Raw genomic sequence first — 13,248 nt, forward strand, 5'->3', positions numbered from 1 at the left:
CCCCCCCCCCCCGCCGCGGGCCGCCGCCAAGCGGCCCTACGGGAAGCGGCTGAAGGAGTACGGGAAGGTGAGGGCAGGGCGCGCCCGGGGACGCCGGAGCGGGGACCCTCGGCGCCGGGCGGGCCGGGGGGGGGCTCGGCACCCAAGTCCCCCTTGTCCCTCAGGCGCTTGAGCGGCGGCGCTGAGCCCCGAGGCGGGGTCCGCCGCCGGGCTGGGTCGTGGTCTTGCCGGGGAGGAGGCGGTGCTGCTGGGGAAGGCAGGCAGGACGCCGACCCTCGCCGGGATCAGAGAGTAGAAAATCTGCCGTTTCGGAGTGAAAATGACACTAAGCTGGTCCATGTGACGGGCACTTTGCCTTTCTTTGTTCTGCGTTTCCCTCGGCGGCGTTGTTTTGACACCATCCCTTAAAACTTCCAGTTAATTGGCCTGCTTTTCTTTGGTTTTTTTCGTCTACTTCAGTGACCGAAAGAAAGGGCAATAACATCCCTCCGGTACACTCGTTCGCCAGTTTACCGTCCCGGCGTCCCCTGAAAGCCACTGGTATGAGTTAAAGAAAAAAACGCAACGTGCTCTTCATTGTGTAACAACTATTTTGGATCAGAATTGTTCTTTTGCTTTCCTGTGTGGAAAGTCACAAGTCCGGCAGTCCGGTGGCTTGTTGGGTTTTTTTCCCCCGGAGGCCGGGTGCCTTTGATTACGAAAGCGCTATTTGGAGGAATTCGATTATTTTTTCTCTTGTTATGTCACTGAAGTACAGCTCTGGTATGACTTGGATATTTGTAGCAAAAAGTAGTTTCTGTGTGAGCAGGAAAAACCTGTTTGGTGCCCAGAATCTTTTCCTACCAGAGAGATTACAGATGTCAGCATGAGACAAGACTTTCTACTGCATTCTTTAAAAAATGGTGATTTTGGTAAAGTTATGCTTGCTATCTCCGATATGCAGAAAATGCCAGTTAGTTTGGCAAAGTTACTTACTTTGAAATTCACACAGTTTACAGATAACAGCGTAGTCACGAGCTGCCTCACAAATACTACCGTTTCATAAAGAGGAATGGAATATTTCATTCTTTAATGATGGATTTGATACTTTGAGTTTCCAACACTGATTTCCAAGTCACAGTAAGCACATGTAGTAGGAAGCAGTGTCAAGTCTGTAGTCTCGATTTATACAGAGCAGTTCTGTGAGCACGGTTATGTCGCAGCAGTTCATAATTTTGCTATTGGTGCTATTGCTGTGTGTGCTGTTGGTACAAACGCACTTGTAACTGTGTTTAGAGCACGGGCCAGTGCTTGGACGCTGCGTATTCCCTTTTGTATTGGTCAGACGACATCCCCACAGGGAAGGTTTGCCAGTTTGGCTTTGGCAGTGAAGAACAACTTGTGAAAGCGTTGGTGAGGTGCGGGTAGGTAAGTGGCACACAGCGCAGGAGGGAGGAAAGAAGCTGCCCGTGTGACATAGTAGGACAGGGCAGAGGTGGGAAGGGAAGGCCCTGCGTCTCCTCCTCCGTCCTCAGGCTCTACCCCCAGGCTCGAGCTGCCCTTTTATTTTGCCTTCTTAACTCCCTTCAAGTAAGTTTCCATAGGAGTAAATGCAGCAAAAATCAGCTATGTAGTGGCATCGTGACAGCTGAAGGTTTTCATGTGCCAGTGCCACTGTAATCCAGCTTTAAGAAATCCTAGGAATATAATAGATACTGACTGGATTTCACTGATTTAAAAGTATATCCTCTGTTCCAGTGTTTTCCATATTACAAGAGGCGATTTTGATATAGTCCCACACAACCATAAAGTGCTACTAACAGTTAATTCTGATATTCCTCCCAAACTGACCACACTGTATTAATTCCCCAGTCATGACCAGCCATATGAGCAAAAACTATCAAGAGTGAAATTAAAATTAGATTAAGGTTGTTAGTTTAAATAATCTGCAGCAAGTTATCTCTAATGCAGTACATAGATGAGCTCTTAAACCTGTAGAGACGTGAAAGTGGGTCAAAACATTCTTATTCTGACCAAACATATCTTTGACAAAAAGCAATGAAGTTTCCATAAAAATATTCTTAGTGGTTTACTGCCTTCTTGTTCAGCACCAGTTTTAACAGCTTATGTGCTTTTGAGAGTTACTAACATACTTACAACATGTGTGTGTGGGAAACATGTACCTCTACAAACTAGGTGTGAATTTAAACTAATTTTATTCTTGAATAGAAGCCCACGTAAAAGCCTGGCTTCCTGTGGAGGCTGCACCTGTTCAGTTTAACTATACTCTGTAGGTGTGTATTTCTGTATAAAAATAGATGATAATATGTTGGTCTATGCTCAAGCCCTCATTAGCTGTGGGAGAAGTTCATTTTCTGGGTTGGTGACATTGGCTGTTGGAACGATTTTACGTGAAGGTATTTTCTATCACCTCTCCTTTTTTTATCCCCTTCTCCCATCTCTCTCCGCAGAATGTCAGCAAAGCTCTGCAGAAGGGATGCCGCTACTTGGTGGTCGGCCTGCAAGGATTAGCAGCAGCCTATTCCGCTCCCTTTGGAGTGGCAGCTCAGGTGGCATCCTTCATCCGCTAGCGCAGCTCCACGCGCCCCACCGGGGAGGACGTGAGGCCATCGCTGCTTTCTTAGGATTAAATCTGAGACCTGCATCTGAGAAACCTCTTGGACAAACAGTCCCAGCCCTGAGCCCCTCCACCAGCCCCTTCCCCAAGACTGAGTGCTCTTCTCCACAAAAACTTCTGGCGCTTTAAAAAATCAGGATTGGGTTGAAGAAATGCAAGGATGAGGAAATAATCTTCGACTAATTGAGCTGAAGTTTGTTCTCGGACATGAGTTGGTTTTCTAGAGCTTTGTGCTATGTGTGGAAGGGAGCCAAGGATGGATGGAAAAGCAAGTAGATGAGGGAGAGAGAAATGAAGGAAAATAGAAATAGCGGGGGTGTGGGGGAGTGGTGCAGATAGGGAGGTGGGGATCTGGGTCTGGCTAGTGAGAGGAATTGTCAAAGCAGTGGAGGAAACAGATAACGAGTGATCAGGAAAAGGTAGTCTTTGGTTTTCTGAGGTCTTTTTTGTTGGTTTTTTTTGGTTTTTTTTTTACCCTGAGAGGTTTAAGATTAGGAGTATACTTAAAAATACACTTGGATATACATGGACTATTGTCTAAGACAGGGAGAGCTTTGCTGCATCACAGTTGTTCATTTCAAACTCTGGACGTAATGAGCCTTTAAATCTTAAGACTGATGTAAAAATCCAGAAAGAAAATGAGGTGTGTTTGTCTTCTGATTTGGGGGCATTAAAGGTTTACTGCTGCTGTGAAATCTGCACATATTTTTTTACCGAGAACAGAGCTTATATCTGACACACCTGATTCTGGAAGCTGGGGCATAAGAACAACCAGTTCTGTGGTGTTCACCAGAAAAAAAAGGGATTACCAGCTGCATCTGAAAAAAACCTACATACAGTGTTTGGTATAAGAATGTACAATGGTTTTGTATAAGAATGGGGCCAAATAACCTGCCAGCTCCATCTTCATTTCCGTATGTGGAAGCTCTAGCTAGAGGATGTCAACATCAGATGGCTCAGCTCAGTGGTGCGGATGCAGCAGCTTCCGTGTGACACCTCCAGGGATATAAATCTTGTATTGATGACACGGGAACAAGGGGGTTTATGTGCCTTCAAAATTCTGTGGGTTTGGGGTTTTTTTTCCTATCAGTCTTCTGTGGTAGCAGTAAGTGATTTCCCTGCTAGCACTTTCTCTGTATTATAGATCTTTCTAGTTTTGATAGTGGTTTTGTAATCGAGGCATTGAGTTATTTGGAAAAAAAATGCTGTTCATTTGCTTTCTTTGCCTTTTTTGAATGAAAGTGTTTGCATGTCTTAGCAAACCACACTGTATTTCTTTTAAGCGTAGAAAATGAAGCAAAGGTGGATTTTTTAAATAATAAAAAAAAGTAATGTGATTCATGTTGTGTGTTCACCTATACACATAAGTAAGCGCACAAAGGAGGAGGTTCTCAGCGGCGGCCCAAGCAGCGGGGGAAGCTGCAGTGTAAACTTCCCTGTGTTGTTCTGCCCGTGGCCTTGGTGCTCTTCTAGAAGGACACGGTTGTAGCCCAAACTGCATGGAAATGCTCAGGAAAGGCAAGGAGTGGAGATGAGGCTGCAGAGGATCTAAGGTTGCACGAGTTGGGGTAGGAATAGCCACAACGGGATTACACTCATTGATTTCACACTTTTAGTTGTTTCTCTTGAGCTTTCTTGTGGGGACAGACCTGTGCCTCCCATCTGCCCCCCCAGCATGCCAGAGGCTCTGGGTAACTGCTGTGTCTTTCGCAGTAAGAACAGGGCTGTACTAACACCCACAGGCCACACGAGCCTGCACACTTTGGGATTAACTTCAAATTTTGTTACACCACTCTTATGTTTTACAGTGCTTTTACAGCGTGAATCGTTAGAGCTTTTTTTAAATGACTAAAGCAATGCAGGGGAGATTTGTGTCTCCATTTTCCTCTGTGAAATGGGTGCCCGTCAATTTGTCTGTGTGTCCTCTGAATAGAAAGGCTGCTCCCTCATTGCAACACCCAGGGTCCAACCCGTTCAATGCAGGGACTTTCCACAGAGGTAAACATGAACTTTAGCTCATGAACCACTCAGCACAGTAGTTACCACTGACTTTTGCCTGATGACCTATGGTCTCTGCTCATCTGGTGCACCTTTAAGGGAATAACCTGGTTGCCAGTCACGCAGAACCTGAATGATATGCAAATGGTGTTTCCGTGTGAGCCTGAGAAAAGAAAAGCTTGATACATATTGGTGAGTCAGCTTCTGCTGAACAGTGTTTCTAAAATAGACCAAAAACAAAGAAGGAAAGAGGAGAGAGAAAGAAAAAGTAAGCAAGTAACCTACGCTGTTTCTCTAAAACAGCTGGTGATTCATGCCAGCCTATTTTCCTTCCTCAAAATGAACTGATGGTTCTCACTGAGGCTACCAATTAGTGCTGCTTATCAGTTCTCCTCGAGCAGCAATTCACTCCTCAGCTGGTGGAGTGCATTTGTGAGGCCAAGCCTTGGCCAGGGTTTGCTCCTCTCTTCACCAGCCCAGCTCACACAGCAGTGTCTAGAAAATCTGAGTCTGGGGGGTGAGGTTCATTTTTCAGCGGGGTGCATTGGCAGGGGGCTGTAGTTCCTGTCAATCGTGGCAGCATCCCTGCCATGCCAGCTCTGGCTTAGCCAAGATGCAAAAAGCTGCGACAGGGCAGATCCTGCAGCACTGTTGCTAAATGTTGTCTGGCTGACATAAGAGAAGAGGAAATATTCCCTGACCAACTCAGCCTTGGGTGGCAGGTCATCCTGCTCAGCCAACAAGAAATGGCAACCTCCATCTGAAGCAGAACCGTTGTGCTGGAAGTCTGCAAGTGACTTGGAGGAGAGCGAGCTGTCGGTGACGGTGAGGATGCTGGGCTTTCCGGGGCAGCCCTGACGGTGTGCCCAGCCAGGAGGGCAGTCCGGGATGGACTCGGCTTCTGCACGGCCTTTCTGTGCTCTTGGCGAGGTGGGCCTTGGAGGAGCCACCCCAGCAGGGAAAGCTTTCGACCCACGCGTGCAGGCAGGCTCCTTTATTAAAACGGGCTTGTCTGCAGCATATCTCCTGGTTCTTCTGAGGAACAAAACAGACATTTGACCCTCTCATAGACAAAAGTGGGATATGGTGGATATTACAGTACAGCAGGTACACGGAGAAGATTTGATTTGACGTTTGAGCTGGATGAAATACGTTCCTCCCTTCAGGCACTTGCTTGGCACCTCTACCCATCGCTTCAGCTTGCAGGTTTTTGTGTTCGGTGGCATGTTACTGTGCTGACTCCTTTCAAATTTCTACCCACCTTTCACCATGTTTTATAACAAATGGCAGGATAAATAAGTTCAGGAAGCTAATATATGCAAGAGTGGCAAGAAGTAGACAACTCGTCCAAGCTTCTCTCAGGAATGAACTCCGCTAGCCTGGCAAGTCACTTTTAAATTAAAACCCTGGCTATTCCTACTGCCAGCTCAATGAGTCACAGAGCAGAATAAAGCTTGTTTCTGCTGGTTTTGCCAGAGCATTTAATTACCACTCTGGCTTACCGTAGGCTCTGAGGAAATGGCAGAGGACTCGCAGCTATTGTCCTTTGTCCTGCAACATCAGCAGCAAGGAAGCGCTCTTGCACAGCTTGCTTTTGAAGTGCTGCAACTGAGGAGAGCCGTACCACACCACGTCACTTCGGTGTTTCCAGGGCTTTGCCGGTCCCGGGCCAAGGTTCACTTCAGGCATGAACAACCCCGTAAGACTGGCAAGGCGGCAGGTTTTGAGTTGGTGTGCTGTAAAACTAGTCGTCTCTTTTTCTGTATCCTGAGTCCCTTGTTAGCTAGGCACTGGCCTCTTCTGAGGAAAAACTGGTCCTAAAATGTGTACCAAGTTGCTGCAGTTACCTGTACAGAGCGTGCTTTGGAAATCCTTTTTCTTCAAGGAGCAGTAGAGAGCCTAAAGAGCCTGTAGATTAATTGAGATAATTAAATTAAAAGAAAGTAGAGGAATCAAATTCTCCCCTTCCTTTTCCTTGTAGGAAGTAGTATCAGGCTGCCAGACCTGTTTTGGGGCGAAGTCTAGAGACTCTGAGCTCAGGGAGGGTGGTGCTCCTTCCCAAATCCTGCATCGCCTACGAGGAGAGGCTCAGGGCTCTGGGCTCGTTCAGCTGGAGGAGGGAAGGACCTGACAGCAGCTTTTCAATACCTAAGAAGGGGTGGCTAACAAGATGGACCCAGGCTCTTTATGGAGGTCCGCAGCCAGACAGCAGGAGGCCATCGTCATAAATTGAAACTGGGGAGTTTCCAGCCAGATACAAGGTGGGGAAAACCACTAGTATGATTATTAAGCATGAGAAGAGGTTAGTTCAGGAGGTTGGGGAGTGTCTGTCCCTGGAGGCTCTCAAGGCATGACTGAACAAAGCGGAGAGCAACGCGCTGCGAGTTCAGTGTTGACCCTGCTGTGAGCAGGAGGCTGGAGGAGAGACCTCCTGGGGTCCTTCCAGCCTGGGTGACTCTCTGAGGCTATGAGTGGGATCCTGCTAAAAGCACAGACGCTAAGAGTAAAGCTTTGCGCTTTATAACAAGGAGCGACTCGGGATGATGCAAACTGCCTGAAGAACGGTTTGGCCCCCAGCGAAGTTTCTGCTGCATTGCACTATGCCGGCTGAAAGGCGATTGTCCTTTAGTGCCATCTCCTGGGAAAAAAACAGATTTCCAGCCTTGTCAGCCTGCCTTGTTGTTCTGCCTCATCTCCTGCAGGGATTTCCTGCCCTCCCCTAGGCTGGCCTCCTGGTTTGTCCAGACCCATCTTCAGGATGTTGGGTCCCAGCAGTGTAATGTGTGTCTCCATATACCAGTGTTTTCTAGCCACTTGAATCTTGAGCTTCCTGTTACGCAAGTATTTCAAATGTAAAGCCACAGAAACATTGTTCTTGTGTTGCTTTTTTTTTTTTTTCCTTCAACACCTAAAAATGCATTATGCTTTGTCCTGAGGTTCTTGCTGTGCCTTAAAAACATTTATTAAGGATGCTTCACTGGAGGAAAGTCAATGAGTCGTGGCTTCTTATTTCCGAATCTCATCTTCTGCTGGAGAAATCACAGCTGCTTAAGACAGGACATGTAATTTCAAATGCAGCAGGAACAGAGGACAGCAGACTGGAATAACCCCCACAGGAGCTGCCTTGGACCCCAGCTCCAGCACACCATGTGTACTTGCCTCCTCATGCTTTCTGTATTCCCCTATTTCTGCTGCCCATAAAAGAATCCTTGCTCCTTCCTTTCCTGGGACACTAAGCTAGCATCAGATTGCTTTTTCAGCTGTGCCTGAATTAGGGTGGGGACTTTCCTGTCCTTGGTGCATCCCATCCTCTCCTGTGATAGCCGCTAAACCACAGCTACAGAAGTGCGTTAGTTCTTGTGCTGCAGGATAAATGCACTGCTCACCAGTAAAGCCTCTCCTTTGGTCCTTACCTGCTCTCCCAGACGACATGCAGCTCTACCCTGACTATTCAGACTCCTAAAGCTGCCTGACAGATATTATATTCACCTGGATAATCGCATTTACGGAACATGGGGAGAACTTGTAATGTCATTAGCCTGTGTTAGTTAATACCGGGCCGAACATTTGCCTGGAACAACCATTTCTGTATTGTCCTGGTGAATTTAGAGAGACTGAAGTTTAGCATTTGACTGGAGGAAAAAGACAATTTTCAATTCATCTTCCTATATGACTGGACAGTCATTTCATCTTCCTATATGACAGAAGGAGCCTACCAACCTGCCTAGCTTTTAATGTATTTATGATTCTCTGTGTAGGAAAAGCCTCACAAAAAAAGATCCCTTTATCTCATTGCTCTGGCTCCATTAAAAGGCATCTATCATTAATGACTCTATTTTTAATTCTATCATCGCCAATTATTCGCCTGAGATTTTTCCATACGTTAATTTCACTGAGCTCATTTCTAGTGCATGACTCACTGAACTCCGGTTTCCTTGAAGATTTTAAGAGGAAACGGCAATGCTTTTATCCTCCCCTCCTCTCTATGAAGGAATCTTTGGAATTTATTGTTTGTTCTAAGTTTGGAAGAAGGATATAATTTTTGTGGGTGTGTGGGTGTAATATAATTTTTATCATATCTTGTTGAAATCAGCATAGGATGGCTGCATACTTGGCTATGTCATCCCCTCATCTCTGCCTTTTGCTGAATTACAGAGTCACTGGAAAAATAACTGTTATATCCCTGGTATGGGCATTTAACCCTATTCCTTCACTAAGACAAGCCCAGCCTACATTTAGATCCATCCTAACACCCTGTCACCTAATCTAGGCCAGCATTTTGCTGTCTTTGTCACCGGGATTTTTTTTGTAATGTCCATCCAAATCTCCCCCTCAGTGTGGTATTTTATGCCTTTCCAAAGTACAGCACTGTGCACATCCTATTGAAGACCTACAAGATCCCCAGTCACTTGTCTTTTTTTAGTGGAAACATGTAAAATTCTTCAACTCTTTCCTTGTCATTCATCTTAGACCTCTGATGGAGCCCCTGCTACAAGAGAGTCTAGGTCTGCCTCTAGAAGAATTATCTCCAATTGCCCACTGCATCTGAAAGCAGCTATGTCATTACTTTTTCCATAAAATTTGTTCCACCTGCGCATTTGTCACGTGGATGCTTCTGAGCTGACACCGTGCTTTTTCAAGATACGCCAGCATCACCCACTTTCATGACCAAGAGAGCCCAGCCCCAGTTTGCTGTGGGATTGACACTCCGAATCCTTTACCTGATCAGACACATTCTAAGGAGCCCAAGGCAAGAACCTGGTGTGGAGAAATTCAGTACAACTGTCCTGAAGTTTGATGAAGTTGTAGGCAATTGAAAACACGAGCATTTCCTTTTAAGTGCAGGTTTACTGTGCCCGCTCTGGCTACAGCAAACACAATTCTGTCACACAAGAGGCTGTGTTTGGATTGTAACAAAAGCAGTACCTACATTTTGTGTGAATGGCTCTTATGCATATTGCTTTACAGCAGGAGTTGGTGGCTCCCAGGTAAGCACAGGTGTGCTGGGGATGGAGGATTAAACAAACCTGCTGGTGAAGCTATTTACTGGAGGCTTTTTGAGAGGTGCCAGGTGTATGGGTGAAGAGGGCTTTTCTCAAAGGCTGCAGTCTTAGACTGAAACGTTAAACCACAGCCATGCTCTCTGCAGCTATTTCTAATTTTACATTCCTTGTATCACAGCAGGAGAGGAGAGATTATACAGATGCTGCTGCCTTCTGTTATTCTTCTTCAAGCTCCTTCACACCATAGTCTCCAAGAAGAGTCAGGGCTGAGTGTAACAGCTGCTTTTCGGGGCTGGTCTGAACAAAATCTCCTTAGGCTCCAGGCCAGTGGATTTAGGGAATGAAAGTTTAAGGTCCTTCTTGGATTTAGAATTATTTTTTCTCTAAATTAATATGCAATCATTAGCAAAGGTGAGTTATTTCTGAATTTATAGTTAACAAGTCCTTCAAACTGAAAGAATCTGGTTTTGTACACCATGGTGCTGCCCATCATGTGTAACTAGGGAGGAGCTGTAGCTGTTCACACCACCATCATGCTGTATAGGTTCATACTTCTCCAAATTCTCATGCTAGGGAAGTATATATACACTCCAGACCTGTTTTCTCTGGCACCCAGAAGAAGGGAGCAAGAAGTAAATCACCCCAAATTTTTTCCTCTTATTCCAAATCCTGTCATTTTGATGCCTCGTAGACTGAAGTTCAGAGGACAAAAGCTTTCTGCGTTTTATGATTTGCACAGCAGAGAATACTACTGTATACAGTGCTCAAGAAATCACAGGAGATAGTTACTCATTTTTGCCTTAAGCTTGTGAAAATAAGCATCCACGTTTGTCAGGAATGCCTGTGTTTTTTTAAAAACTTGTGGCCAGCATAAATATTAATATATTTTTTTCATTTACTGCATTTGATGCGTTGCTTTTATTGTTAGATTCTAAAACCAGGTTGTATTTTTGTTTTTATCCCTTTAGTACTTATGTTAATTTGTTTTGATTCATGCTTGTAAGCACTGCTTATCAGACAGCGCTTACTAATTAGACAGTCATTGCAGTTTTGTTGAACTTTTGCTAATACATTAGATGCCTGGTTCCCCTTATAGTGTTTTTCTGCTCCTGTGGGTGCAGCTGCAGATCAAAGATCTCTGTGTGAATTCAATGAAATTACAAAATATTGACTCCATGTAAAATGAGAAGATTAATGGTTATCAAAGAGCGCGCAAGGGCTCTCAGTCTGCTCAGCAGGGCTGGCTCTCCTCTCGTGTCTGTGGCAGAGTCGTAAAAGTCATCACGAGTAATTATTTTTGACTCAGTGGGTCAACGATTTGAAGGTGGTGGGGGAGGTCTGGTCAAACCAGACCAAGCAGTTTAGCACCTATGATTTACCTGGCACAATGTGGGGGGGTCCCAGGGGTATGGAACAGGGGGTGTCTCACCGTGGTGAGTGGCCGCAGCCCGTCTGTGCTGCAGTGGGACAGCGTGACGTGGATTCAGGCTCACTGCCAGGCAGCTGCCACGGCTGCCAGGAGCAATGGAGCAAGGAAAGCCCACACATGAGGAGATCAGCCCTGCCGGAGATACCCCTCGAGCCTTCCCTGCGTCGGTCCCATCTCAAGCGCACCAGTTCTGCCTCATTTCAGACTGGCCATTTCGGGTTACAAGCAGGAGCAGAAGGAGAGGGCTGTACTGTGGTAAATGAATGGAGGAGGAAATCTGCAGTGTTGGGCACAACTTCACATTCTCCTACAGGGGCTTACAGGGACCTGTGACTTTGAGGGCAGAGAGTGTGACTGAGCAGGATGGAAAGGAAGCAAACTTCAGAAGATCCCCATGCCACGGATACAAGACAGGTAACTTACCTTGTAAAAAACCCAATTTGCTCAGTTAAGAAGAGGTTTCAAATGATATGGAAGGTGAGCAGGTGGCAGACTATCTTGGCACGTGCCTCCCACGCAGTCCAACAGCAGCACAAGGCTCTGCTGATCAATAGTTAATCTCCAGAATGAACTGGGCTTGTTCCAGGGGCAAATTCAAAATAAACACAAGTCCTGCTTATCCTTAGTGTTGTGGCCTACTTGTAGAAGGTAGGTCTCAAAAACCATGACTGGCATTAGGGCATGATTTAAACAGCAAAGTGACAAACGAGAGGGCAAAGGCATTGCCCTCCCTCCTGCCTTTTCTCAAAGCTAATGTTATCAGAGATCTTCACCCCAATATCAGTCAGCAAAATGAGAATAACAGGGAGCAACTACCCAAGATAGCTGGGAGACCACTCAAGTAATACCGAGCATTCTGATGAGGAATGTACATGTTACTCCCTTCTGCACCACAGCTGGTCAGGCAGACTGTTAAGTGTCCCAGCACTGCTGCCTGCCCAGCACCCCCCCACCTGAAAGAAGCAGGCAAAGACACCTGCAACAAAATCAGGTTTATTTCCCTTCTCTGCTACAGCAACGAGTGTGCCCCTGTGCTCAGGCAGAAGACGTCTGGCACTATTTGCTTCATGCTTTCATGCCCACAATCATATCGTGGACCTTTTGGTTGAGGGCTCCTCCGTGGACTCCCTTCTTGCCCACAAGGAAGATCAGGGCTTTGGGGGTCTTGCCAATACAAATGGATCTGCTGTCACTGCCTTTGCTTCTGACATCCATCACGTTGTCTTCATCCACCAGCAGGCTGTCACGAATCACACTGCACTTTTTGCCAGCTATGGTGATTCCTGTTAGCAGGAATGTTTTCCGATCCTGGCCTGTGATCAAGCCCACTTCTTGAGGCGAGATGGCTGCAAGGAGCCCGCCTGGCTTGGCCGCCCACACGCACTTATTGTCAGAGAGGCCCACGACAGCCACATCTTCAATGTTCCTGTCCGCCAGGATGCTATTGACGTAGCATTTCCAGTAATCCATTGTGGCCCGGCTGCCCGAATCTTGGAAATGCCCAGCACTGAGCTTCCCCGTCTTCTACCTGCTGGGACTTTGGTCTCGGCACACTGGTCCTAAAAATTTCAGTTTGTGAGTTGGGCCTCCAGATCCCTGCAAGCCTGAACGGGGGAGCTGGGGGAAATCGACAGCCAAGGCTCTTGCCTTGCCTGCGAGGAGCGACCTGTGACGACAGCAGCGTTTGCCACTCCAGCCTGTTCTATGATGTCATATTTCCCTCGCAGCCGGGTGTCCCACAAAATGACTTCCCCGCAACCCTGCCGACAAGAGGGAAGCTCTCAGGGGGGGTCTCATAAATTTGGTACCAGGCGGCTGGGGCGGGCGGAGGCCTCCAGGGGACCCCCCACCCCAACCTCAGGCGCCGCCATTTGCCGCCCCCCACACCAGCTTTTCACCTCCAGCCACCCGTGTCCCCCTTCTTCCCCGAGTCACACCAAACGGCTGAATTTCACCAGCTCGGGCAGCCCATACTTTTCCTGCGATGCCGTTCTTTGTAAAAGCCCAGATGTCAGAAGAAACGCACTTGCTGCCCGTGTTTCGTCACGCTGCCCGCTGGCAGCGAGCGCTCAAACTTTTATTTTCCACGCTGCGGTCGCCCTCGTCTTCCACCGAAGCCCTCGGCCCCGCGGAGGCCTCGGCCTGGGGCAAGCGGGCAGGTGCCGGCCAAACCCCCGCCGCCCGCCGGCGCGCTGCCCGCA

At 47.2% G+C, this 13,248-nt stretch overlaps 2 protein-coding genes across 2 annotated transcripts in view; one reads left to right on the forward strand and one right to left on the reverse strand.

Annotated features, from left to right (window-relative positions):
- Positions 1-12,112: 12,112 nt before the first annotated feature.
- PFN3 (profilin 3) lies at positions 12,113-12,517 on the reverse strand. The gene has a single exon (XM_010562161.1). It carries the CDS (start codon positions 12,515-12,517, stop codon positions 12,113-12,115), a length of 405 nt encoding a protein of 134 aa, XP_010560463.1.
- Positions 12,518-13,031: 514 nt separating this feature from the next.
- Positions 13,032-13,248, forward strand: part of LOC104828480 (mitochondrial amidoxime reducing component 2-like) — an 8,270-nt gene continuing 8,053 nt past the window's right edge. Inside the window, exon 1 of the mRNA XM_010562162.1 lies at positions 13,032-13,206. Within this exon, the coding sequence (XP_010560464.1) occupies positions 13,032-13,206 (175 nt within the window). The remainder of the gene's footprint in view (positions 13,207-13,248) is intronic.

This window comes from Haliaeetus leucocephalus, unplaced genomic scaffold, assembly GCF_000737465.1.
Source record: "Haliaeetus leucocephalus isolate CR32 unplaced genomic scaffold, Haliaeetus_leucocephalus-4.0 Scaffold156, whole genome shotgun sequence".
NCBI lineage: Eukaryota > Metazoa > Chordata > Aves > Accipitriformes > Accipitridae > Haliaeetus > Haliaeetus leucocephalus.